This window comes from Carcharodon carcharias, chromosome 17 (genome assembly GCF_017639515.1).
Source record: "Carcharodon carcharias isolate sCarCar2 chromosome 17, sCarCar2.pri, whole genome shotgun sequence".
NCBI classification, from domain to species: Eukaryota; Metazoa; Chordata; class Chondrichthyes; order Lamniformes; family Lamnidae; genus Carcharodon; species Carcharodon carcharias.
Genome location: NC_054483.1, coordinates 14,592,292 through 14,619,794, shown reverse-complemented (window position 1 = coordinate 14,619,794; position 27,503 = coordinate 14,592,292). Strand labels below are relative to the sequence as shown.

The window sequence follows — 27,503 nt, the reverse complement described above, 5'->3', positions numbered from 1 at the left end:
GGAGGGAGGGGGCAGGGTGAGGGAAGGAGGGGCCAGGGGAAAGGGAGGGAGGGAGGGTGAGGGGGGAGGGATGGGGGTAAGGTTGGAGACGTGAGCAGGGAAGGAGGTAGGGGGAGGGAGCAGGAGGCAGGGAGCAGAAGGGAGGGAGGAGGGAGGGAGCAAGAGGGAGGGGGAGGGAGGGGGAGGGAGGGAGCGAGCGAGGGAGGGAGTGAGGGAGGAAGGAGGAAGGGGGAGTGAGCAGGAGGGAGGAAGCAGGGGGGAGGGAGGGACCGGGGGAGGGAGGTAGGGATCGGGTGGGGGAGGGAGGGAGCAGGGGGAGAGGGAGGGGAAAGGGGGTGAGGGAGGGAGGGGGACGGGGTGGGAGGGAGGGGGAGGGCGGGTCGGGGAGGGGGAGGCAGGGTTGGAGGGGGGGAAGGGTGCGAGCGGGAGAGAGGGGTCTGGGGGGGAGGGAGGGTGCTGGCGGTGGGGAGAGGGAGTGGGGTCAGGTTGGAGAGGGGAGCAGGGAAAGAGGGAGGGGGGAAGGAGGGGGAGGAGGATGGGGCTGGGGAGAGGAGGAGTGAGGGAGGGAAGGGGAGGGGAGAGGAGGAGGGAGGGAGAAGGAGGGGAGAGGAGGAGGGAGGGGGAGGGGAGGAGGAGGCAGGAGGGGAGGAGAGGGGAGGGAAAGAGGGGGAGGGGAAGGAGGGGAAAAGGAAGCGGGGGAGGGATGGAGGGGGAGGGAAGGAGGGGGAGAGTAGGAGGGTGGAGGGACGGAGCGGAAGGGAAGGGGGAGAGAGGGAGGGGGCGGGAGTGAGGGGAGGGAGGGAGTGGGGGTAGGAGGGAGCAGTAGGGCGGGAGGGAGCAGGGGGGAGGGAGAGAGCGGGGTAGACGGAGCGGGGGGAGAGGGAGCGGGTGAGGGAGGGGGTGAGGGAGGGGGAAGGTTAGGGAGGGAGGGGGTGTGAGGGGGGAGGCAGGGGGAGGGAGGGAGCACGGGGGAGGGAGGGAGCACGAGGGAGGGAGGGAGCATGAGGGAGGGAGGTGGCAGTGGGAGAGGGAGGGAGGGAGGGAGGGAGTGGGCAGGGGAGAGGGTGGGAGGGGAGAGGGAGGGAGTAAGGTTGGAGAGGGGAGCAGGGAAGGAGGGAGGGGAGGGAGGGGGCGGGTGGAGGGATGGGAGGTGAGAGGAGGAGGGGGAAGGGAGGGGAGAGGAGGAGAGAGGGAGGGGGAGGGAGCAGGGGTGAGGGCAGGAAGGGGGAGGGAAGGAGGGGGAGGGAGGGAAGGTAGAATGGGGAACGGAAGGAAGGAATGAGGGAGGGAGGGAAGGAGGGAATGGGGGGAAGGAATGGGAGTGGGAGGGATGGGAGGGAGGGAGCGCGTGGAGGGAGGGGGAGGAGGCGGGAGGGAGGGGTAGAGGGGTACACAGGGGGTAGGGGGGGAAGGGGAGGAGGGAAGGGAGGGGAAGGGAGAGGGGGAGTGAGGGGGAGGGAGGGAGAGGGGACGGAGGGGAGTGAAGAAGGAAGGAGGGGGAAGGAAGGAGGGGGAAGGAAGGAGGGGGAGGGAAGGAGGGGGGGCGGGAGGGCGAGGTAGAGGGGGAGGGAGGTGGGAGGGAGCAGGAGAGTGGGAAGGAGCAGGGGGGAGGGAGGGAAGGAGTGGGGGAGGGAGTGGTGAGGGAGCAATTGGGAGACGGAGCGGAGGTAGGGAGCAGGAGGGAGGGAGCAGGAGGTAGGGAGCGGGAGGGAGGGAGCAGGAGGTAGGGAGCAGGAGGGAGGGAGCAGGAGGTAGGGAGCAGGAGGGAGGGAGCAGGAGGTAGGGAGCAGGAGGGAGGGAGCAGGAGGTAGGGAGCAGGAGGGAGGGAGCAGGAGGTAGGGAGCAGGAGGGAGGGAGCAGGAGGTAGGGAGCAGGAGGGAGGGAGCAGGAGGTAGGGAGCAGGAGGGAGGGAGCAGGAGGTAGGGAGCAGGAGGGAGGGACTTAGGGAGCGGAGCAGTGGGGGCGAGGGGGGTGGGATGGATGGGGAGTGGGAGAGGGGGATGGGGAGTGAGGGGGGAGGAAGGGGGAGGGAGAGGGAGGGGGAAGGAGAGGGAGGGGAAGGGAGGGAGGATAGAGGGAGGGAGGGAGGGGGCGGGGGAGAAGGAAGGAGGGGGCGGGGGTAGAAGGAGGGAGGGGCGGGGAGGAGGACGATGGAGGGAGAGGGTGAGGAAGGGGGAGTGAAGGAGGGAGAGGAGAGGGAGGGGGAGGGAAGGAGGAAGGGGGAGGGAAGGAGGGGGAGGGAGGGGGCGGGGGGCAGAAAGAGGGAGGAGGCAGGCAGGAGTGGGAGGGAGGGAGAGGGGGAGTGAAGGAGGGAGAGGAGAGGGAGGGGGAGGGAAGGAAGGAGGGGGAGGTAGAGGGGGAGGGAGGTGGGAGGGAGCAGGAGGGAGGGATGGAGGGGGGAGGGAAGGAGCGGGGGGAGGAAGTGGGAGGGAGACAGAGCGGGAGGTAGAGAGCAGGAGGTAGGGAACGGGAGGGAGGGACTTAGGGAGCGGGGGAGAGGGAGGGGGAGGGAGGGAGGAGGCAGGGGGGAGAAGTAGGGAGTGGGTGGGGGGAGAGGGAGGGAGGGGGTGGGGAGGAGAGGGAGGGAGGGGGCGGGGAGAGGGAGGGAGGGAGGAGGGAGAGGATGGGGTAAGATTGGAGAGGGGAGCAGTGAAGGAGGGGGGAGGGAGGGGGAGGAGGAGGGAGGAGGAGGGAGGAGGCGGGAGGGGAGGAGAGGGGAAGGAGGGGGGAAGGAGGGGGAAAGGAAGAAGGGGGAGGGAGGGGGGAGGGACAGGGGAGGGAGAGGAGGGATGGAGGGGGAGGGAAGGAGGAGGAGAGAAGGAGAGTGGATGGACGGTGCGGAAGGGAGGGGGGAGGGAGGGATGGAGTGGGGGGGAAGGAGGGAGCAGGAGGGCGGGAGGGAGCAGAGGGGAGGGAGGGAGCGAGCGATGGAAGGAGTGGTGGGGGGAGGAGGGAGGGAGCAGGAGGGAGGGAGAGAGCGGGGAGAGGGAGCGGGTGAGGAAGAGGAGAGGGGTAGGGGGGAGGTGGGAGGGGTAGGGGAGAGGGAGGGAGTGTGAGGGGGAGGCAGGGGGAGGGAGGGACACGGGAGGGAGGGAGCACGAGGGAGGGAGGGGGCGGTGGGAGAGGGAGGGAGTGGCGGGGGAGAGGGTGGGAGGTGGAAAGGAGGGGGTAAGGTTGGAGAGGGGAGCAGGGAAGGAGGAATCGGAGGTGAGAGGAGGAGGGAGGGGGAAGGGAGGGGAGATGAGGGGGAGGGAGCAGGGGTGAGGGCAGGTGAGGGAGGGAAGGAAGGGGAGGGGAAGGTGGGGGGGAAGGAGGGGGAGGGGAGGGAGGGAAGGAAGGAGTGAGGGAGGGAGGGAAGGAGGGAATGAGGGGGAGGGAATGAGGGAGCGGGAGGGAGGGAGTGGGGGAGGGAGGGGGAGGAGTGAGGGAGAGGAGAGGAGAGGGTGGGAGGCGGGATGGAGGGGGAGAGGGGTACATGGGGGTAAGGAGGCGGAGGGGAGGAGGGAGGGGAGGGAGAGGGGGAGTGAGGGGAGGGAGGTATAAGGGGAGGGAGGGGGAGTGAAGGAGTGAGAGGGGAAAGAGGGGGAGGGAAGGAGGGGGAGGGAGGGAGAGGGGGAGGTAGGAGGGAGTGAAGGAGGGAGAGGGGAGGGGAGACAGAAGGGTCATGAGGACTTGAAACGTCAACTCTTTTCTTCTCCGCCAATGCTACCAGACCTGCTGAGTTTTTCCAGGTAATTCTGTTTTTGTTTTTTTGACAATTTCCATTGTCTTGTGCAGTGGGCCATTCTTTGCTCACACAGGGGAAATAAGTTTTACTGTCTCATGCTGTTTGCATTAGAACACGTGAGCCTTTGTATCACAGAGGACTGCACCTAGGATAATGTCTGCCCTGCTGCACTTAGCCAACACCCATTAAAAAGCAATTTCTGTTATTTATTTATTAGTAGACACATTTGAAGAGAAGCAACACCAGTGATAGAAAACTGATCTCTTACCAGCTTTACTCATGCATTTGCTCAGGTTTGGCTTTTTGGAGATCAACAGGCAGCAGAATATTTGATCCTATGGATGTAATGTAATAGACAAAATACAAATAAACAATCATGGGTACTTCATGTCCCTTTTTTTTGAAGCAGCTGACTTATCTCTTTTTTTGGTCTAGTGGAGCATTTCATTTAATCTGGTGTAAATGTCATTTGGCTGTCTCTGATAACGCCCCTAGGTGAATTTTAAATTTCAGCCAGTCATTTCAGGGAGCTTCAAGATTGCCCATGAAACAAGATACAACATTGGCCATCCAAACCAACCAATTCTAGATCTAGAGTAAAGTCCAATGTTCATCACACTTTGTTGTGTGTCTTTCTGCTGACTGCTCTGCCTGTGTTTGAAACAGATCTGAAAACAAGAGTTGCAATTAGAATATTCCAACATTGCTAAAAAAGAGAAATATCACTATTTCTAGTCAAGCAATGAACAAGGAAGAAAAGAAGGCGAGAGGCGCAAATTGCTTAAATCTAGATGAATTTCATATTTCTAAAGAGTGGGGATTTGTTTTACCAGATCCACTGGTATGTATTTGTTTTTCTACTGTGTCAAATTTTGAATTGCAATTTCATGTTCCACTTCCATTTGTTCCACAGATTTTCAGTGTGTAATGGAAGAAGCGCATTTTTAAAATTAATATATGCAGGCTTTTCTCTCCAAGATTTAGCAATCATGAGAACAGGTAAAGTTGAAGACAAAACAAAAATAAAAAAAAATAAAAATATCTGTAAAAATTCAGCAGGTCTGACAGCATCTGCAGAGAGGAACACAGTTAACGTTTTGAGTCCGTATGACTCTTCAACAGAACTAAGTAAAAATAGAAGAGAGGTGAAATATAAGCTGGTTTAAGGGTTGGCGGGGGAGGGGGGGGGGCAGGTAGAGCTGGATAGAGAGCCAGTGATATTTTTATTTTTATTTTTGTTTTAGATTTCCAGCATCCACAGTTTTTTGCTTTTATCTTAAAGTTGAAGACATATTTTTTGCATGCTTTCAAAGCCCTCAGCTTATTAATTTGGAGCTGAATTTAGAAACAGGTGGAACACATTGAGAACCAACTATCAGTACTGTGGAAAACTTAACAGACCAGGAACTTTGTCTTCAATATGGCTTTATAAGTAGAGACATAGAGTTCAAAAACAAGGAAATTATGTTTAACCTCTATAAAACACTGGTTCAGTCACAATGGGAGTATTGTGTCAAATTCTGGGCACTGGACCTTAGGAAGGATGTGAACGTTTACAGGATGGTTTCAGGGATGAAGGATAGATAGATTTGAGAATCTGGATTGTTCTCCGCAGAGCAAAGAAGTTTAAGAAGAGATTTGACTGAGGTGTTCAAAATCATGAGGGGTCTATACAGAATTGATAGATAGGAACCGTTCCCATTGGAGGAATGGTTCAAGAACCAGAGGACAAAGAGATAAGACGATTGGCAAAATAAGCAAATTAGGTGCATAGTTCTTGCAGAGAGCTGGCACGGATACATTGGGTCAAATGGCCTCCGTCTATGCTGCAACCATCCTATGATTCCATGAGGAAAAACGTTCTTATGTAGCAAGTTGTTAAGATTTGGAATCCACTGCATGAGAGTGTGTTGGAGGCAGATTCAATCATGGCTTTGAAAATGAAATTAGATAGACTTGAAGGGAAAAAAATTGCAGGGCTAAGAGTAAAGATGGGGAAGGGGACTATCTGGATTGCTTTTACAGGCAGCTGGGATGGACTCGTTGGGCTGAATGGCATATCTCTGTACTGTAACAATTCTATAATTTTTTATTTGTACAGTTTCAAATCAAAAGTGCCACACTCATCTGATACTGCAAGTGTTATGCCATTACTTTATCCGTGCCTCTTGTTAAGATAAAAATATCGTAACTCTGACTGAATCTGTATCTGTATTGGCCCAAAGTTTTGCTCTTTAGTTGGCATTTCAAAGTCAACTGCTGTCAGAACTCAAAGTGCATTGAAACTTGCTAAAATAGTAATCTTGCTGATCTTTTTCCATTTAAATGTGTCTTGAGGCAGCTTTTAAATATATATTTTATATGTATATATTTATATGGCAAATATATTTATGTGGAAAATCTTTTAAAATGCGTTTTCCCCCTCAGTGTTAGATCCACTTGTAAGTGACTGTTTTTCTAAAGAAACAGGTGTACTGTATTTCCACTTATATCGCATCATAGAATGGTTACATCAGAGAAGGAGTATTTTTGGCCTGTTGGGCCCATGCCCACTCTCTGCAACAGCAATTTAGTCTAGTCCCACTCCCCTGCTCTTTCCACACAGCCCTGCAATTTGTTTTGCTCTTGGGTTGCTTATCCAATTACCTTTTAAAAGCTATGAATGAATCTGACTGCATCACCCCTTCAGGCAGTGTGTTCCAGATTGTAACTCTCAGCTGAGTAAAAAAGGGAACCTTAAGGCAGTTTCTTTCAATCTACTTTATTTAGATTCCTCATTATTTTGAGCACGTCTATCAAATCACCTCTCTCAATTTTCATTTCTGGAAGACGAACAACCCCAAAATATATCCACATAACTCGTCAAGACCATTACCCCATGTAAAATATTCAAACAAAAAAAAAAATCTATTTTTTGATGCCAGAATTATTGACATGTTCAGAGTTGAAGTGAATAGGGAGAAGCTTATAATTTGCCTGGAAGCCAAGAGGAACCTTCTCAGCATTTTAGTTCACATTTTTGCTCCAATGTAAGAACACCGATAATTTAACAACATTAGTGAACTCAAAAGTTCACCGTGTCAACTTAGTCTATGGAAAAGCACCATAAATTTATCTATTTAATGGCAAGTTGGAAATTAAGGGATGAAATTAATTAGAAAAAAACACTTGTAACTTTTTTTTCACCCACACAAATAATTTTTTTGCTAATCCAAGCTACGAAATTTACATTCAGCTCACTTGGTTAATAATTATATTCTTCTTACCAGTCTGACCTCCCGAAATTCTACCAACCTTGGATGGATATCGCAAACAGCTTAATCTACCTGATTGAACATCATCAGCTTCGGTATGAAGTGAATAATGTAGGTTCTTCATTTACCACACTTTTAATGCATGAATGGTGCATAGAGTAGGAAAAATAGTATATAAACCAATGTGCTTCTTGTGTAAAGTTTAATTTATTGTCTCAACTTTCTTTCACTATTACTAGCAGAAATGTTGCCAACAGTATTTTACCCTATAGTATTGTACTATACAACTCAGAATGTTCTCCTTAGACAAAATGATGATCAATATTTATTGTCCAATTTGACTGACGATGAAACTTTAAATTGCCCCCAAAATATGCTTCTTACAGCAGAGTATGTTCCAGGAGTGATCAATATAGAGAGCAGCGGGGAAGGGACAACATAAGAAACAGGAGCAGAAGTAGACCGTACAGCCTCTCGAGCCTGTGTCACTATCATTATGATCGTGGTTGATCCTGTGCCTCAACTATACTTTCCTGGCTGGTCACCATGTCCAATGATTCCTCGAGAGACCCAAAATCAATCTCAGCCTGGGAATGCACTGCCTGGGAGGTTGGTGGAGGCGGGTTGCCTCACATCCTTTAAAAAGTACCTGGATGAGCACTTGGCACGTCATAACATTCAAGGCTATGGACCATATGCTGGTAAATGGGGTTAGATAGGTAGGTCAGGCATTTCTCACATGTTGGTGCAGACTCGATGGGCTGAAGGGCCTCTTCTGCACTGTGATTCTGTGATTCTGAAAATAAGCATTCACAACCCAAAGGATAGGCAAGAAAAGCTACTGGGTGGCATGATGGTTGGTAAACTTTGCTTTCAGTTTTGGAACTTAGGCTGTCTAAATGAAATTCTTCTCTCTTTCAGTTGGCTATAGAGGTCCAATGTGAAATGAGTTTAGGTTGTCCCACCTCAGCTCCTTGTGCAATTCCATTGTGCACAATTCCCTATTCGGTCATTGCCACTTAAAAAGCCGTAAAGAAAACTAGTATGACAACACAGTGGTGCAGTACAGGTTATTCTTTTCAAGTGGTGTGAAGCCAGTTATTTTAATTCACAAATCCTGCTAATGCTTTACCTTACATCAAACTCATCAGGTTAAATCTGACATGGAACTGGGCAAGATTTGCATGGTTAGGAGCGGCATAATTGCTACTCTTTAACATTGTTTAGCACACAGCATATCTTCTCCATCCGGTTGGTGTGTGCAAACAAAATCAAGTATTTCTTTCTCAACACAGATTCATGATGAGTTCAGATACAACAGCAACAATTTGTATCTTAAAACATAGCAAACTGTCTCATTGTGCCTCACAACAAGGTTATTAATCAAAATCTGATACTGAGCCATAAGGCAATATCAGCACGCATGAGCAAAAGCTTGATCAAAGAGGTAGATTTTAAAAATGCACTGCCTGAAAGGATAGTGGAAGCAGATTCATTAGTAACATTCAAAAGAGAAGTACTTGAAGGTAAGAAATTTACAGGAGAAAAAGCAGAGGAATGGGATTAATTGAATAGCTCTTTCAAAATTATTTAAATTATTGGAAAAAAAAGGGGGGATCGGAAAGAGGGTGGGGATGGAGGAGAGAGTTTAGATTTTTCTTTTCCCACCATTATTTTTAAATGTATTTCCATCCATTGTTTTATCTCTACCTTTTAGCCTTTTTCGATTCCTTCACCTCACTCCACCCACACTAGGGCTATCTGTACCTTGCTTGTCCTGCTTTCTACCCTTAGTTAGCACATTTCCTTAGGTAATATCACCACCTCTAACACCTCTTTGTCCTTTTGTCTATGACATCTTTTGGCTATCTCCACCTATCACAGGCCCTCTATCCAGCTCTACTTGTCCCACCCTCCCTTAAACCAGCTTATATTTCACCTTTCTTCTATTTTTACTTAGTTCTGTTGAAGAGTCATACGGACTCGAAACGTTAACTGTGTTCTTCTCCGCAGATGCTGCCAGACCTGCTGAGTTTTTTCAGGTATTATTTTTGTTTTGGATTTCCAGCATCCGCAGTTTTTTGCTTTTATCCTGGCTTCCTTTTTCTCTTTACTTCAGCTGATGGAAAGAATGGATCCTTGGATCCTGCAAAGTTACAGTTCAATGGGTCTCAATGCCTTCTGGTGCCTTGCCCAGCTTCTCAACTGATTCTCGGGATTGAGGAGATGGCGTGAGGTTGGAGGGGAGGTGTGGGGTAGGTTGGATGGGAGGTGTCGGGGGGAGGTTGGAGGAGGGGTGGGAGAGGGGTTGGGAGGGAGGCGGGGGGTAGGGGGAGGTTGGAGGAGGTGCAGGTGGGAGGTTGGAAGGGAGGTGGTGGAGGTTGGAGGTGAGGGGTGTGTTCGGGGAAGGTTGGAAAAGGTGGAAAGTTGGAGGGACGTGAGGAGCAAGATTGGAGGGGATTGGGGTAAGTTGGAGTGGAGGTGTGGGGGAAGGTTGGAGAGGAGGTGTGGGGTGAGGTTGGAGGAGTGGTGGGAGGGAGGTTGGGGTAGGGGAAGGTTGGAGGAGGGTCAAGGGGAATTGAAGGGGAGGTTGGGTGGGTGAGGGGGGAGTTTGGAGAGAGTGGGGGCTGAAGGTTGCAGGGGTGGGGTGAAGGCTGGAGGGGGTGTGGGGGGAAGATTGGAGGGGGATGAGAGTTGGGGAGGTAGGTGGGAGGTTGGGAGGGGGTTTTGGGGATGGGGAGGTTGAAGGAGGGCTTGAGCGAGAGGTGGGGCTGGGAGGGTGAAGTTGGAGGGGGGTTGAGGTGATGGGGTGGGAATTGAGAGGTTGGAGGGGAAAGGGAGGTTGGAGGTGGGTAATGGGGTGGGAGGTTGGAGGAGGAAGGGGAAGTGGGACAGGGAGTTTTGAGGGGCTGGGCAGGGGATGGAGGGTTGTGTGGGCAGTGGTTGGAGGGGGTGTGTTGGTGAGGTGGGAGGGGAGGGGGTGGTGGGAGATTGGAGTGGGGTTAGGGGGGCAGTTGGAGGGCCAGAATGGCCTAGTCCTGCTCCTAATATGTATGTTCGTATTTCATTCTGGATGAGAAGAGCTGGGCTATACAGCCTTTGTCATCCATAATTATCTTGCAAGCAGAGGGTGGAATCAAGGCTGGAGTTCTGTTTCTTTTGTTGCTAATAAAAGTATACCGTGAGCAGGCTTTGTAGGGTAAAATTGCCAGGACAGGAGTGTTTAATGGGCTCATGGTGAATCAGTACATTGAATCTGCTTTGCATTGCATATAATTCTCAAAAGTCTTTTCCATTGACTTCAATCTTGTCCTTTTGTCTACTTACCTATTATCCCACTTTACCTTGGTGCTTTTTTGAGGTTTGAAATAACGTGATAAAGTTGTGTTGTATTGTAGGTATGGAAAATATGCTGCAGTGTGAAGGAACAATCAAATAAAAACAGATATAATTGTGAACTATTCAGTCTTTTTCCTCAGGCCTCTTAAAAGTTGTGTTACACAGAGACACCCAAGGACTCCAATGCTTCTCACTTACAGTGAAGTGTTGTTCAATCATTCCACTTTGTTGCTCGGGAGTCATTTGATCTTTCTACCCTGTGAACTAATGAAATAGAATCCAATTACACCCCTTGTATGAAATAATTATATTGTATAACATCAATTATCCACCCAGAAAATAAGTTTTCTACTTCTACAGAATGGAAAGATCTTGTACAGATTATCTGGTATTGAATCTTTCCCCCAAATATGAATTTACTGTCACCATTTCCATCTGGTGCAATGTGCATAACATGTTACTGAAGGCTGAGGCAGTCACCAAAAGTGTTATTGTCTGCACAGTGTTATAAATAACTAATGGGATGTTTTCATGTCAAATTAACAATCTTGCACAATGCTGTTTAAGTAAAATTTGTACTGCCTTTAGGGTGCACACAAACTACCACAGCATTATATCATTGCTGCTCTTAATATTAATGACCCATGCTGCATATACATGTCTAACCAGATGGCAATAATGAGTATTATCATTTTACAGGGTCTTTTCTACGATTGTTTGGTAAATTGATTGATGAATTTTGAAAGGGGTAAAAACATCATGCGTGAATGAGGGGAAGGGTTAAAGTGGGAAGGGGGGAACAAGGGCCTGGAAACAAGAGAAGAAACCGGGCCTTTGATTTCTCTCCCTGACCCTCATCCCAGGGAGGAGGTTGGGGAGTTTTGGAGGCCATATGGGAGCAGCAAAGGTAACATCTAGTGAGGGGTGCCCCCTGTGCTTCCGCCTTCCTGCCTTTACAAAAAAAAATTTCAAAAGCGGGCTCTTCACTCCCATCTGCCCATGTCAACCGTTTCATGTCATGGGCAGTGTGAAATATGGATTAATTGGCCTTGTAACAATTGTTCATCAATTATTTATTTAAAAAAGATGGGCGGGATTCCAATTTCAGCACCTACTCACCCACCATATTATTGAGACCTGGTCGTGGGTGGGCGGGAAGGTGGTGGTGCTAGCTACCCCCCATATTTTACATGCCCTCATACCGAAAACATGTCCAGCAGACTGGGGTGGAGGGGAGGAGGCATAAAATCCAGCCCTAGACATTGAAGGCTTGCAGGCTACTACTGGAACATCAGAATTGAGAATTCTTGTCTCGATCCAACAATCATATTTGTCAGCTGGTGTTATTGTATAGGGACCAGGAGTAGGATCAATGACTGATTTTTCTTTATCCTAGCCCAGGAGCATGAAAGCCCCTCCTGCCACCTCCCCTGTCATCAGCTAAGTTAACATAGGGTTGAAATTAACTATGGGACCCACTGATCTTGGATGATATTTGAGGATGCTGCAAGTGATAATTTTTTAAACTGTTCCAGATGGACAAATTTAGCTTGTTTCAATCCTGATCCCTACTCAGTGAAACCTGTTGTCCAGTGAGCACATACAAACACTGAAATGAGGACAGAAGAAATCTCACCTTACATCCCTTTCAGTCAATTGCCTGCTGATACTCAGCATGCAAGCTCACATGGAAGTGAGGTACTGGTGGATTACCATTGTGGTTGGAAGCAAATGGGTCATGGCCCTCAGGAGAGCATGGTGCAAACTGGCATTAGGCAGGAGAACTGGATTAAAAACTGGAGAATGTGCAGGGGGTGGAGGGTAAATTCCAGTATGACTCTTGAATTATATTTCTATCTTTTTGGTTTAACAGATGCAACTTCTGAGCACAGATTTTCTAGTTGGGTATAAACAGCTGCGGTTGGCACACATGGCACTCAGCTTTATTACAATGGGCTATGTGTGGCAGGAGGGAGAACACAACACTGCAAAGGTTTGAATGCATATATCTCATGTTATGATACTTAATTGAAAGCCAGTCTATGGTCAGATCTAGCAGTGAAACCATTTCCTAACATTTCAAATGTCTAATTCAGCCTTGTGAACCTTAAGTAGTTGTTGCACTTCTTTAAACACAGCAATTGTCTAGAAGGATCGGGAAATGAGAAAACTGGGAGAAAAAAACTTTTATGATTATCTGCTTTACTCACCAATGCCTTTTGTTTTATTTTTTTCATACTTTACTTCTATTTTACTGTTGGCTTTTCCCTGGGCAGAAGAATAGGTCAGTTATCTGCTCAAAGACATTTCCAAATGTCATGATCTTTCAGGCTGCAGGGAGATACGGAAGAGTGGCTTAGAGCGAGTCTTGATCCACACAGCATTTGTCCTTTAGCATCATCTCCACTGAAGAGATCTAAAAATCACTTGCAGAGATGTTCAGGTGCAGTTTCATTTCCTACAACTAAGCCCTACAATGGCTTCGCCCTCCTACACACCACTGCATGAGCATCAGCTCTTTTTGTGTTTCGTACAATGAGGTTTGTAAGTCTTATAAGATATTGTTGCTTCATCAGGTTTCTTGGGACAGGAGTGTCCAGCCTTGTTCCTATGCCCAGGAAAATTAATTTTGATAAGATTTTACCTATTTCCTGGCTTGTCCTGTTTGAATCTTGTACAAATAGAAGTTTGTAGAGGACTATTTTAGGCAATGTTTTTTCATTAGTGATGAGAACATCAAGGTTTGCTCAGCAGCTTGAAAGACATGTCAATTCCTGAGAACACAAATGTACACTGCATGAGTATTGTTGAGGTTGAGCTAGCAAACTAGAGATAAGGAATCCCAATATGTCAGGTTGTAAAAATAATAATTTGTGGGATAGCATATGAATCATGAGAGCCACCAGATTTCTAGACAAATCCAACAGAGTAACTCCTGTCACACGAGGAAGGGAATCTGCTCACCGTTATTTGGGTCTGATCTTTTTATGACTCCAATTCCAAACCGTGTGGTTGATTCTTAATGAAGTGATCTAAAAATCAGTTCAGTTGTGAAATGAACTGCTGGAAAAGAATGTTTTCCTCTATCATTATCAGAGGGCAACTCTCTTAGGATTTTTAAGAATTATTTTCACAGGATGTACATGTCACTGGCTAAGCCAGCATTTTTATTGCCCATCCCTAATTGCCCTTGAGAAGGTGGCGGTCAGTCACCTCCTTGAACGACAGCAGTCCGTAGGGTGTAGGTATACCCACAGTGCTGTTAGGGAGGGAGTTCCAGGATTTTGACCCAGCGACAGTGAAAGAATGGCGATATAGTTCCAAGTCAGGATGGTGTGTAGCTTGGAATGGATCTTGCCGGTGTTGGTATTCCCATGCATCTGCTGCCCTTGGCTTTCTTGATGGTAGAGGTTGCGGGTTTGGAAGGTGCTGTTAAAGGAGCCTTGTTGAATTGGTGCAGTGTATGTTGTAGATGGTACATGCTTCTACCACTGTACGTCGGGGGTGGAGGGAATGGATATTGACGGTGGTAGATGGGGTGCCAATCAAGTGGGCTGCTTTGTCCTGGATGGTTTTGAGCTCGTTGAGTGTTGTTGGAGCTGCGCTCATCCAGGCAAGTGCAGAGTATTCCAACACCCATGTTTGGAGGAGTCAGGAGATGAATTCCCAGCCCCTGACCTCTCTTGTAACCACAGTGTTTATACGGCTGGTCCAGTTCAGTTTCTGGTCAATGGGGACTGTTATGATATGGCAGGTGGTATTTGCCAGGCTGACCAGATCCACAAGGGAAACTTGGCCATGTTATCACAGTGGTTTTGCAATTTATATTTATTATGAGAAGGTTTGTGCACTGAATTCAGAAGTAATTATTCCACTAACACCTTCAGTGATTTTAAAAATTAAATTAAAACATTTATTAACAAAAGAAAAGAATAAAACACATACACAAGGTTACAGTCATACAGTTACTTAATATTATAACAATTCCCAAACTTCTCCAACTACTCACCCTTTTAAGGCGACAATCCAAAATAGATTTTATATTTATACAGACAATCCAGCAAGGTTACCACAAGCACCCACTCAAGATTGGAATTCCAAAGGATTTTAACACAACTTTGTTTACTGGAACAGCAGACTTCTCCAAAGTGGCGAAGGGCTTTTCCTCAAGTCTGTTTCACAAGGTGTACCTTTCAGATCTCATATGGCTACCCCTCATACAGCCTTCCATCCTTCTTTGTAAATATTTCTTCCTCTTTAATCTGTAGATCCCAATGTTCCCCCCATGTCTTTGGAATTTACTTTTCTCATAATATAAAAATATTTTATGTTGTCATTATGGTGAGCACTTCTGGAAAAAAATCAATGTAATAACCTTGCCCTATTTATATTGCCAGTCGTAAAAACCTTTTCATGTTTCTTTGAAAATCCAACCACTATACCCCTTATCTAGAAATGCAAATTTAATTCACACCCTATCTGCTGACTTTATCCGAGCGCACTCATCAGCATTCAAATGCACTTTTACACCCAATTCGTTTAATAATTTCAACCTTGCTGTCTACCCATCTCTAATTTACTTTAATCAACCACACACACACATGCGTTTACTTTACAATATCCCACAATAATATTATGAAAAATATGATAGTTCGTGGCACTTCCATCCTTCTGGAAAAATGAACCATATTAATTTTAAAAGATGGCTTCATTTTCTCAACCCATCTTAAATGACTTACTATACTTAATTATATACACAAACTATTACATTACCAGGTGCATGCATTAATATAACAAGATATAAAAATCCTTTGTATCAACAGAGGTCACTTCAATTCAGTGTCCACATTTCAAATGTCCAATTCCCTTTGAACTTTAAACTCTTGACAATTAGATTTTCTCATTCAGTCACATGTATGATCTGTAAATTAAACAGTTGCAGTAACAAACTCCATCAGAACAGTCTTGCACTCAGGTCTCAAAATTTGACCAGAACTTTTAAAGGATTGTCATCTGTATAAACAATTGTTCATGATGAATTGCTTGCAACATAAACCTCGAAATGCTGCAATGCTAATACCAGACCTAGAGTCTCTTTTTTCGAAGCTCAACGCAAACTGGAGGAACAGCACCTCAACTTCCGACTAGGCACTTTACAGCCTTCTGGACTGAATATTGAGTTCAACAACTTTAGATCTTGAACTCCCTCCTCCGTCCCCACCTCCTTTCCATTTCTTCCCTCTCCCTTTTGTTTTTTCCAATAATTTATATAGATTTTTCTTTTCCCACCTATTTCCATTATGTTTAAATGTATTCCATCCATGGTTTATTTCACCCCACCCCCACTAGGGCTACCTTGCTCGTCCTGCTGTCCAATCTTAATTAGCACATTCTTTTAGATAATATCACCACCTTCAACACCTCTTTGTTCTTTTGTCTGTGACATCTTTTGATTATCTGCTCCTATCACTGCTTGCTTGGCCCAACAACCCCCCATCCCCCACCCCTTCTTCCCCCCTCCCCCTTAAACCAGCTTATATTTCACCCCTTTCTTATTTCTAATTAGTTCTGTTAAAGGGTCATGAGAACTCGAAACGTCAACTTTGTTCTTCTCTGCCAATGCTGCCAGACCTGCTGAATTTTTCCAGGTATTTCTGTTTTTCTCTTTTTCGATGGTTGTATATCTTCCCTGATGCACATTCAACTTCTGTGAAAAATATCCTATTGGTTTCTCAATTCCAGTTTCATCTTCCTGTAACAACACAGCACAATACGCAAATCACTTGCATCCACTGCCAAGTTCAACTGCTTGGCATAATTAGGTACTGCCAAAACTTGTGTAGTAGTCAACACAGTTTTTAAACTGTCAAATGCATTCTGACACACCTGTGTCCATTGAAACTTCTTGTTCTTTTTTCTTAGTTCAGTCAATGGAACAACCACATTGCTAAAATTTGGTACAAACTTCCGGTAAAATCCACTCATGCCCAGACATCTCAAAACTTCTTGTTTTGTTGTAGGCACTGGGAAATTCATGATGGCTTTTACTTTCACATCTCTTGAAGCCACCTGACCATGTCCAATTGTATGGCCTATATATGTAACTTGCACTTTTGCAAATTCACTCTTAGTCAAGTTCAGCACCAAATTAGCTTCTTGCAGTCAATCAGTTCTTTCAGATGTTGTAAATGTACCTCTCACATTTGACTGAAAACTACCAAGTCGTCAATTTAAACAGCACAACTGCTCAGTCCTGCAATTACTTTGTCAGCCTTTGCAATGTCGCTGATGCACTCTTAGTACCAAATGGCATAACTTTATACTGATATAGTCCATCTGGTGTCACAAAAGCCGATATCTCTTTTGCTCTCTCTGCTAACAGTTCTTGCCAATATCCTCGTAGCAAGTTAATCTTAGTGATAAACTCTGAGTGTCTTACTTTCTCAATACACTCTTCCAACCATGAAAACATTTACTTTTCGATAATCCACACACAGTCTTTGTGTTCCAGCCGGCTTCAGTACCATCACAATAAGTGAATTCCAGTTACTGCAGCTAGACTCTGTGATGTCATTCTGGTGCATGAATTTGATTTCTTTCTGTACTTGAAATAATTTTACTGGAATTAATCTATAAGGATGTTGCCTTTTTGAAACTGAATCACCCACATCTGCATTATGTTTAGCTAAATTTGTGTTCTCCAGCTTTTCCAAATCACTTGACACTTGTCTGGAAGGTAACTCAATATTACATTTAAATTTTTATGTACCCCTCAATGTCCAATTTGATTAAAGGAAAATCAATTTCAGAATCCTTCATTTCTACTTCTTCCTGCTTCTCTACCACCACTAATACTTTCTTTTGATTGTCTTCCCTGTCAAAGTACTTTTTAAGCATATTTACATGACACACCCTCTGCTCCTTTCTTTGATCTGGAGTATTAACTAAATAATTTACTTCACTCAACTTCTTTTCAATCCTGTAAGGCCCACTAAACTTTGCCTTTAATGGTTCACCTAACACTGGTAACAAAACTAACACTTTCCCCCAGCAACCAAACTACGAGCTTAGGCCCTCCTATCTGCCTTTGCCTTCATCCCCTGCTGTGATCTCTTTAAATGTTCCTTTGCTGACTCACATGCTCTGTTCAATCTTTCTCTGAAGTTTGTCACATAATCCAAGAAAGTAGTTTCCAAATTCTGACCCACTAGTTTCTCCTGAATTAAGTGGTCTTCTTACTTCCATGTACAAATTCAAAAGGACTAAATCTTGATTCATCAGGAGCCTCCCTAATAGCAAATAACAAGAATGGAATCCCCTGATTCCAGTCCTGTGGATAGTCTTGACTATAAAGTCTCATCATAATTTTTAAAGTTTGATGCCATCTCTCTAAAGAACCTTGTGATTCAGGATGATAAGCTGATGACTTAGACTGTTTTATCCCCAGCCTGGTCATTACTTTCTTAAACAGCTGTGACATGAAATTCAAACTCTAATCTCATTCTCTTCAACATTCTTTTGGTAACCTATATCTTGTTAAAAATTTAGTCAACTCCTCTACAATTCTCTTTGCTGTAATATTTTGTAAAGGTGTCGCTTCCAGAAACCTTGTTCATCATCAGCAAGTACTGATTTCCACTTTTAGTCTTTGGGAGGGGTCCTACACAATCAATCAGGATCCTGGGAAAAGGTTCCTCAAATGCTTGAATCAGAATTAAAGGAGCCAATTTAACCACTGCTTGAGATTTTCCTGTCACCTGACATTTGTGACATGATCTATAGAATTTGACTACATCTTTATGCAATTCAGGCCAATAGATTTTTTTTTGTATTTTCACCTGCATTTCCTAATTCCCAAATTGTCCAGCTATTGGAATTTCATGAGCTACTCCCAATATCTCATTTCTGTATCCAGATGGTATAACTATTTGATATACTACCTCCCATTTCTCATATGCTGGAACATGAGATGGCCTCCACTTCCTCATTAACACATTACCTCTAAGGTAATAACATTCTGGAATACATTCCGCCTCTTTTTCCAAATAGGCTATCTGATATAAATCCTTGATTTGTGAATCCTTCTGCTGTAACTCTACCAGTTTAACGGAACTAAACACTTCCATCTCATTCTCTTCAACATTCTTTTCCTGCACAATCTTTTCAAAGATCGATCCAGCTAATTGAATATCAGCATCTTTTCCCTCCCTTTTAGATTCCCCCTCTTCCTGTTTCAACATCTGAGTTTTTGATCTCGTTACTACACAATCTGGAAACATCCCAGGATGTTCTTTCTGCAATATCTCTGTTGAATGCACCTCCACAGGCTGCTCGACTACAGCAGGCATCAATAACATCTGTGACCCAGCCATATCATTACCTAAGACAAACTGAACTCCTACACTGGGCAATTTTCCCACTACTCCAACAATCACCTCACCTGCTTTCAACTTACTTTTTAAATTCACCTCCCACATTGGAATAGGTTTGGCATCTCCATGAATTCCACTTATTACCTTTCTTTCCTGCAATACTCCCTCTGGACAACAAAAAGCACTATCATATAACATTGACTAGCCCCTGTATCCATTAAAATTGTAATATCTTTGCCTGCTCCACCCTGCACACATGGAAAGACTTTCCCTTCACAGACAAAATCTTTAAACATTTCTGTACCTTGCCCTTCAGCACTTGCTTGGATAAATTGTGAACACATTCCCACTTTTTTACATATCACTGATTCTTCCTGCTTCACCTGCACATAAACCACTGGTTTTTCTTGCTTCTGGATCTCTGAACCCACAGTTCTCTTATTTCCAGAACTTTTCTGTGTTACAACTACTGCAATAGGTTTTCCCTGTAACCTTCAACACCTTGACTTTGTGTTGCCCCAACTTATTACAGTGAGAACATCTTAGTTTTCGAGTGCCACTTTTACCCTCAGCACCTTCCTTTCTGGTCTGAGGAGAAACTTGTGAAAATTTCCAACTGCTCCTTCTCTTCCTTGACTCCCTGCCTTCCTTTCACCTTCCCACTTTCTTTCCTTCTCGGATTTAAAAGGGTGACGAGAAAAAGGTTTAGATCTATTGTTATGACACAGCAGTTTGTAAAGGCTGAGTTATTTAAAATCCCAAAGGGAAACTTTAAAGAACTGTCATAAACTATATTTTCAATTGGTATGTGTTAAGTTGCAGCTCTAAATTCAGGAATAAGACCACCATTTCTCAAGCAGTTTTTATATAAAATTAAATGAAATATGTATTATTTTACGACAAATGAAACACATACATATGAGTACAAATTACTACTATCATAATTTTTTAACAAATTCCCAAATTAATCTCCACTAGGGCAACAATAACCAGTAGGTTTAAACAGACACCAGGCGCAAAGTGTTTTCACATAAGAATTCAAAATGAGGTTCCTTTCAATTTGGTTCCTTTGCAGACAGTTATAGGCTTACAGGCTTAGATCTTACATGCCTCTGACCTTCATGCACAAATTCCTTTCTGTTATACCCAGCATTTCTCTTTGAATGTAAATTCTCATTGTATCACCAGGCCCTTTGAACCCCTTTTATAGTACCGATTTTATTAGTAATATAAACATTGCTTGGTGTCTCCTAGCTAGGTGCAAGATTTCACTGCCACTCATGAATGGTCTATTAACAAAATGCAAATGTATCCTCCACCACTGTTTACATCTCAAAACTACTATACATCAAAGCACCCAGACTAGCTGGCTTTAATCCAATTAAGACACACACAGACTAAATCTATATTTCAAAAAAAAATTCCATCAAAATTATATACATCAATATCTCTTCCTGACAATATGGACTAACTCATAATCATCAGCTCTCTGTTCTGCTTGCCTAGCTGTTTTAACCCTCTGTTCTTCCACAGGAGTTCTAACTACATAAGGAATTGAACCTTTAACTTCTTCCAAAAGAATCACTTCTCTAAGAGCTGCATATGTTGCCTCTACCTTTAATGCCTGTATGACCAGTCAAAATTACTTTGTTTTACTCTCTCAAGATCAATATAAGTCTGACCAGGATATTTCCTTATATTCCTAACTTTCTGCCTCAGAAACTAACTCATATGCCCTCAAAATAGCCTTTTTTACTGCCTCATAATCACTGATATTTCTTCTGACAGCTGTGCCTGTACCTCATGAGCTCTACCTACCAACCTAGAATGTGAAAGCCATGTCCAGGTTTATTGTAGTCATTTAATCTGTTTAGCTATCTTCTCAAATGAAATGAAGAATGCCTTTACATCCCTTTCCTCAAACTTCAGAAGAGTTTGTACAAATTCAAACATCTCCCCATTGTATGTTAAGTTGAAAGTGGTCATTTCCAATCAGAATCTTCCTCAGCATCTAAGCTCACGTTTTTAACTTCCAGCTTTTTAAGCTGATATTGTCTTTTTCTTTCCTTTTCTCTTTCATCCATTGCTAACTTTTCTTTTCCAATTCCCATTCCTGTTTTCTTTCTCTCCTGTCTTTCTGCTTGCTCCCGTAGAAATGCTCTTTCTCTTTCCTTTTCCTCTGCCTCTAATTCAAGTTTTTTCATTTGCATTGCTTGTTCATGTTCAAGCTTCTTCATTTGTAACTGAAGTCTCACTACCTCCAGCTGTGACTCACTAGTTTCAGGTACGCTCTCCAATTTCAAATGCTGCGCTATTACTTCAATTATGTCCGCTTTCTTTGCCCTTGCGGTTAAACCCAACTGCAACTTATCCGCCAATTCTGTTAACTTAACCTCTGTTACTTTTTGTAATCCAATCAGGGTTATATCTTCTGCTCCCAGAAAAGTCTTGGCAATGGTTAAAGCCATATTTGTAGTCTCACCACTTTAAAATCCCTCCATACCAACTCCTGAGTGCAATGTTCTTCTTACTCGTAGCCTTAAGAGTCACCAACTCCAAGCCAAACAAGGAATTTCAAAAATCCTGCGAACAGCCCCCAGTTTTGTTAAGATATGGCAGGGGGTATTTACCAGGCTGACACAATCCACACGGGAAACTTGGCCACACTATCACAATGGTTTTGCAATTTGTATTTATTACGAGAAGGTTTGTGCACTCAATTCAGAAGTAATGAGTCCACTAGCGATTTAAAAAATTAAATTAAAACATTTATTAACAAAAGAAAAAATAAAACACATACACAAGATTACAGTTACATAGTTACTTAGTATTATGACAATTCCCAAAACTCCTTATTAACCAGTCTCCCAGTTACACAACCGTTTAAGGCAACTGGAAACTGGATCAGCAGACTTCTACAAAGTGGCTAAAGAATTTTTCCCAAGTCTGTTTCACAAGGTGTACCTTTCAGATCTCATACAGCCACCCCTCATACAACCTTCCATCCTTCTTTAAATATATTTCTTCCTCTTTTATCTGCAAATCCCATTGCTCTCCCATGTCATTGGAATTAACTATTCCCATAACATAAAAAGCTTTTATGTTGTCAGTATGGTCAGCACTTTTGGAAAAAAATCAACGTAATAAAAATGCAAATTTCATTCACACCCTATGTGCTGACTTTATCCTAGCTCACTCAATAGCATATCAAATGCCTTTTTACACCTAACTCTTTTGATAATTTCAACCTTGCAGTCTATCCATTTCTAATTTAATTAAATCAGCCACACACAGAACCACACACACACACACACACACACACACACATAGGGTAGAATTTTACACCTCGCAGGTGGGCGCGCATCCAACCCGAACGGACGTGAAATTGGGCAAAATTATATCGGGATAGCATCCCAATGTCATCCTGCACACGAGCAATCTTCAGGTCAGTGGGCATGCATGGCAGTCGGAAGTGTACCCGCCGACAATTAAGGAGACAATAAAGCCCATTAAGGAAGCAATTGAAAGTGATTTTTCGTCACCCAGCCACTGTTACGGTTGGCAGACGAGCCAATTGGCCACATCCGCAGTGACGTCGGCGCCCGCCCTTTTCCCGCCCCCACCGGCAGTGCTGAGCCTTTCTGAGCGTGCATTTCACGCTGGCTGGCTGTTGTTTGGCCATCCAGCATGAAATTGCGGTCGGCGGCTGATCGGGGTCGAGGCCTATTTCCCATCCACTTCTGGACCCGCCGATGGCGTGTGCCCGACAAGCAAAAAATTCAGGCCATACCCTTAGGATATTGATAGTGGGGGAACTCAGTGATGGTAATGCCATTGAATGTCAAGGGGAGATGGCTGATTCTCTCTTATTGGAGATGGTCATTGTCTGGCACTTGTGTGGCGTGAATGTTACTTGCCACTTATCAGCCCAAGCCTGAATGTTGTCCTGTTCTTAATGCATATGGGCACAGACTGCTTCAGTATCTGAGGAGTCGTGAATGGTGCTGAACATTGTGCAATCATCAGCGAATATACCCACTTGTGACCTTATGATGGAGGGAGGGTCAGCTGAAGCAGCTGAAGATCATTCTCGGACACTACCCGGAGGAACTCCTGTAGTGATGTCCTGGGACTGAGCTGATTGACCTCCAACAACCACAACCATCTTCCTTTGTGTGAAGTATGGCTCCAATCTGCTGAGAGATTTCCCCCTCATTCCCATTGACTCCAGTTTTTCTTCAGCTCCTTGATGCCACACTTGGTCAAATGCTGCCTTGATGTCAAGGGCGCTCATTCTCACCTCACCTCTTGAGTTCAGCTCCTTTGTCCACATTTGGACTAAGGCTGTAATGAGGTCAGGAGCTGAGTGGCTCTGGCGGAATGCAAACTGGGCATCAGTGAGCAGGTTATTGCTGAATAAGTGCCACTTGATAGCACTGTCGAGGACCACTTCCATCACTTTGCTGATGATTGAGAATAGACTGATAGAACAGTAATTAGCCAGTTTGAATTTGTCCTGCTTTTTGTGGACAGAGTAGTTTTCCACATTGCTGAGTTGTTGTCAGTGTTGTGGCTATACTCGAACAGATTGGCTAAGAGTGCAGATAATTCAGAAGCACAAGTCTTCAGTACTATTGTGGAATGTTGTCAAGGTCCATAGGCTCCCTGGGTGAGTGCCTTCAGCCATTTCTTGACATCAAGTGGAGTGAATTAAATTGCCTGAAATCTGATCCGTTTTTGTGGGACCGTTTAGCTCTGTCTATCACTTGCCGCTTTTGCTGTTTGGCATGTAAGTAGTCCGGTGTTGTAGCTTCACCAAGTTGACACCTCATTTTTAGGTATGCTTGGTGCTGCTCCTGGCATGCCCTCCTGCAATCTTCTTAGGTAGAGTGGGGGATATGCTGGGCCATAAGGTTACAGATTGTGTTTGAGTACATTTTTGCTGCTATTGATGGCCCACAGCGCCTCGTAGATCCCTAGTCTTGAGTTGCTAGATCTGTTCGAAATCTATCCCATTTAGCATGCTGGTAGTGTCACACAACACGATGGAGGGTATCCTCAATTTGAAGGTGAGATGTCTTCTCCACAATGACTGTGTGGTGGTCACCCCAACCGATACTGTCATGGACAGATGCACCTGCTACAGGCAGGTGGGTGAGAATGAGGTCAAGTATGTTTTTCCCTCTTGTTGGTTCCCTCATCACTGGCCGCAGACCCAGTCTAGCAGCTATGTCATTTAGAACTCAGCCAGCTTGGTCAGTAGTGGTGCAGCCGAGCCACTCTTGGCGGTGGACATTGAAGTTCCCCATCCAGAGTACATTCTGTGCCCTCTCCACTCTCAGTGCTTCCTCCAAATGGTGCTCAACATGGAGGAACACTGATTCATCAGCTGAGGGAGTGCGGTACATGGGAATCAGCAGGATGTTTCCTTGCCCACGTTTGACCTGATGCCATGAGATTTCATATGGTCCAGAGTCAATGTTGAGGACTCTCAGGGCAACTCCCTCCTGACTGTATACCACTGTGCCGCCACCTCTGCTGGGTCTGTCCTGCCGGTAGGACATACCCAGAGATGGTGATGGTGAGGTCTGGGACATTGTCTGTAAGACAATGTCATACCGAGCAATAGAAATCAGTCCTTTACTGCCAGCCATGTAGCCTTCAGCTTTCTAGGCCCCATGCTCTGGAATACCTTTTCTGCGCTCCCCAGTTTTTTCTCTTCACTTAAGACCCTCCATAAACACACTTCTTTGACAAAGCGTGTGTTCACCCCTATGAATCTGGGCTTCTTTGACTCACCATCCATTTTTAATTCTACCATGGGACTTCTCTTTTAAAGACATTAAATAAATGTGAGTTGTTGAATCATAACAAATACTTTGCGAAATGTTTAAAGCTGCAATATGGTTGAATTTTAATATCTGCAACGACAGTCTGCATTTAATATTTTTTGGTATAATATTTACATGACATATAAAGCGCTTTTTAAAAAAACATTATTTCTCAAACATTAGCTGTTCCCAGATTTCGGTAAGTAGCTCCCTCATTGAAACCATTGGATTAGCTGACTATGACTCTTAATTCTTTCTACATTGTTCCACATGTTAGTGTAAATTATGACTGTGTGGCAATGTAAACAGGTGTTAACAAACCAGCAGCCGAGGAGAGAAACAAAATGAAATGTCCAAAATCAAAATCTTCCCCATTAAAATTTTACTAACAGCATCGTCCTGATTGCAAACGTACTGTATGGAGAATTGTAGAGCTCTACAATGCTCGGTTTAATAGTATGTGGGCACACTGTGCAATCAGGATTTTCTATAGCCCAAAGATTTTTTATGGATCTATTGTATAAGAATCTAACAAATGAGTTAACGGGTGAAGGACATGATATAATGCAGTGGCTTGAACATGGGCAGAAATTTGCCATTGCCAAGCGGGGGGCAGGGCCTACTTGCATAAAACGACGTGGGGTGATGTCGGGTGAAAACCCCGATGTCATCCTGCCCCATTTAAATTTTCAGGAAGGCGGGGGCGCAGCCAAATTAACCAATTGAAGGATCTGCCCATCCAACCTCAAGGTTGGCGGGCAGGCCAAGAGCCCCAGCGGCAAATAGAGAAAACATGAAACCTCATCCAGCAGTGGGATAAGGTTTCATGCAGGGTTTTAAAAATTGTAATAAAGTTGTTCTGTAAATTATGAACATGTCCCAACTCACGTGACATTGTCACATGAGGGGACATGTAAGGGATTTATCTTTTCTCTATTTTTAATGTTTTTAAAAATCGAGACGATCTCCCTGAGGCTGCACTTAGCCTCAGGGAGATGTGCGGTCTTTCGTGCGTCTCAATTTCAGGGATCCCCCCCACCCCCGCCCGCACAGGGACGCATAGTGCTTCCCGCCGGATGTAACCCTGGGCGGGCCTTAAATGACCCTCCCACGTAAAATGGTGCGGCCCCGATTGCTGATAGCGATCGGTTCTGCGCCCGCCAGTGATAGGGTCAGGCCCGCCTGCCCGACACATGGAAAATTCTGCTCGATGGGATAGATGCAGATGGAATGACAGATTTGTGAGAATTTAATTTGTCACGTGACATGACACTAGGGCATAACACACTTAACTTTCAGTCTGGTATTAGATAATATAACACAGGCTATATTACTTAGAGAAAGATGCAAGCAGGACACACAGCAACAATCAATTATAAAAGCCAAAAAACCAAATTTGAGGAACACATATAAATTCATAATCTAAAGCTAATGCTCTGGGGACATGGGTTCGAATCCCATCATGGCAGCTGGTGGAATTTAAATTCAGTTAATAAATCTGGAAGTAAAAAGCTGGCCTCAGTAATAGTGACCATGAAACCATTGTTGATTGTTGTAAAACTCATCTGGTTCACTAATGTCCTTTAGGGAAGGAAATTTGCTGTCCTTTCCTGGTCTGACCTACGCATGACTCCAGACCCTCTGAAAAGGCCGAGCAAGCCACTCAGTTGTATGAAAATGCTACAAAGTCTACAAAAAGGAATTAAATTGGATGGATCACCTGGCATTGACCACAGCACCAGAAACAACAATGGCAAACCCAGCCCTGTCAACCCTGAAAAGTCTTCCTTCCTAACATCTGGTTGCTTGTGCCAAAATTGGGAGAGCTGTCCCACAGATTAGTCAAGAAAAAGCCTGACATAGTCATACTCTTGGAATCATATCTTGCAGACAATGTCCCAGAATCTACCATCACCGTCCCTGGGCATGTCCTGTCCCACCAACAAGACAGACCTACCAGAGGTGGCTGTACTCTGGTATACAGTGAAGAGGAAGTTGCCCTGGGAGTTCTCAACATTGACTGTGGACCCCATGCAGTCTCATAGCATCAGGTCAAGCATGGGCAAGGAAACGCCTGCTGATCACTGCCTATCACGCACCCCCCTCCCCCACCCTCAGCTAATGAATTAGTATTCTCCATGTTGAACATCATTTGGAGGAAACACTGAGGATGGCTAGGCACAGAATATAATCTGGGTGGGGGACTTCAATAAAAACAAAAAAACTGCGGATGCTGGAAATCCAAAACAAAAACAGAATTACCTGGAAAAACTCAGCAGGTCTGGTAGCATCGGAGGAGAAGAAAAGAGTTGACGTTTCGAGTCCTCGTGACCCTTCGACAGAACTTGAATGAGTCCAAGAAAGAGTTGAAATATAAGATGGTTTAAGGTGTGTGGGGGGGGAGAGAGAGAAGTGGAGGGGGTTGTTTGTCCCTACAACCACACCAACGCCCCCCCCACACACTTTAAACCAGATTATATTTCAACTCTTTCTTGGACTCACTCAAGTTCTGTCGAAGGGTCATGAGGACTCGAAATGTCAACTCTTTTCTTCTCCACCAATGCTGCCAGACCTGCTGAGTTTTTCCAGGTAATTCTGTTTTTGTTGTGGGGGACTTCAATGTCTATCACCAAGAGTGGGTTGGTAGCATTACCACTGACCAAGCTGACTGAGTCTTAAAGGATATAGCTGCTAGACTGGGTCTGTGGCAGGTAGTGAGGGAATCAACAAGAGGGAAAAACCTACTTGATTTTATCCTCACCAGTCTTGCTGTCACAGATGATCTATTCATGACAGCATTGGTAGGAGTGACCATTGCACAGTCATTGTGGAGACAAAGCCCCACCTTCACATTGAGGATACCCTCCATGTGTTGTGTGGCACTTCCACTGTGCTAAATTGGGTAGATTTTGAGCAGATCTAGCAACTCAAGACTGGGCATCCATGAGGTGCTGTGGGCCATCAGCAGCAGCAGAATTGT

At 45.1% G+C, this 27,503-nt stretch overlaps 1 protein-coding gene across 2 annotated transcripts in view; it reads left to right on the top strand.

Moving 5' to 3' along the window:
• The window catches only part of ido1 (indoleamine 2,3-dioxygenase 1), a 73,350-nt gene that overhangs the window by 6,706 nt on the left and 39,141 nt on the right, over positions 1–27,503 (top strand). The window contains exons 1-3 of one of the 2 annotated variants that reach the window (XM_041210140.1): positions 4,429–4,568; positions 6,997–7,092; positions 12,194–12,313. In XM_041210140.1, the coding sequence (XP_041066074.1) occupies positions 4,470–4,568; positions 6,997–7,092; positions 12,194–12,313 (315 nt within the window). In that variant the 5' untranslated portion in view covers positions 4,429–4,469. Of the gene's footprint in view, positions 1–4,428; positions 4,569–6,996; positions 7,093–12,193; positions 12,314–27,503 lie in introns of those variants that run through there. The other variant, XM_041210141.1, reaches the window with a different exon arrangement.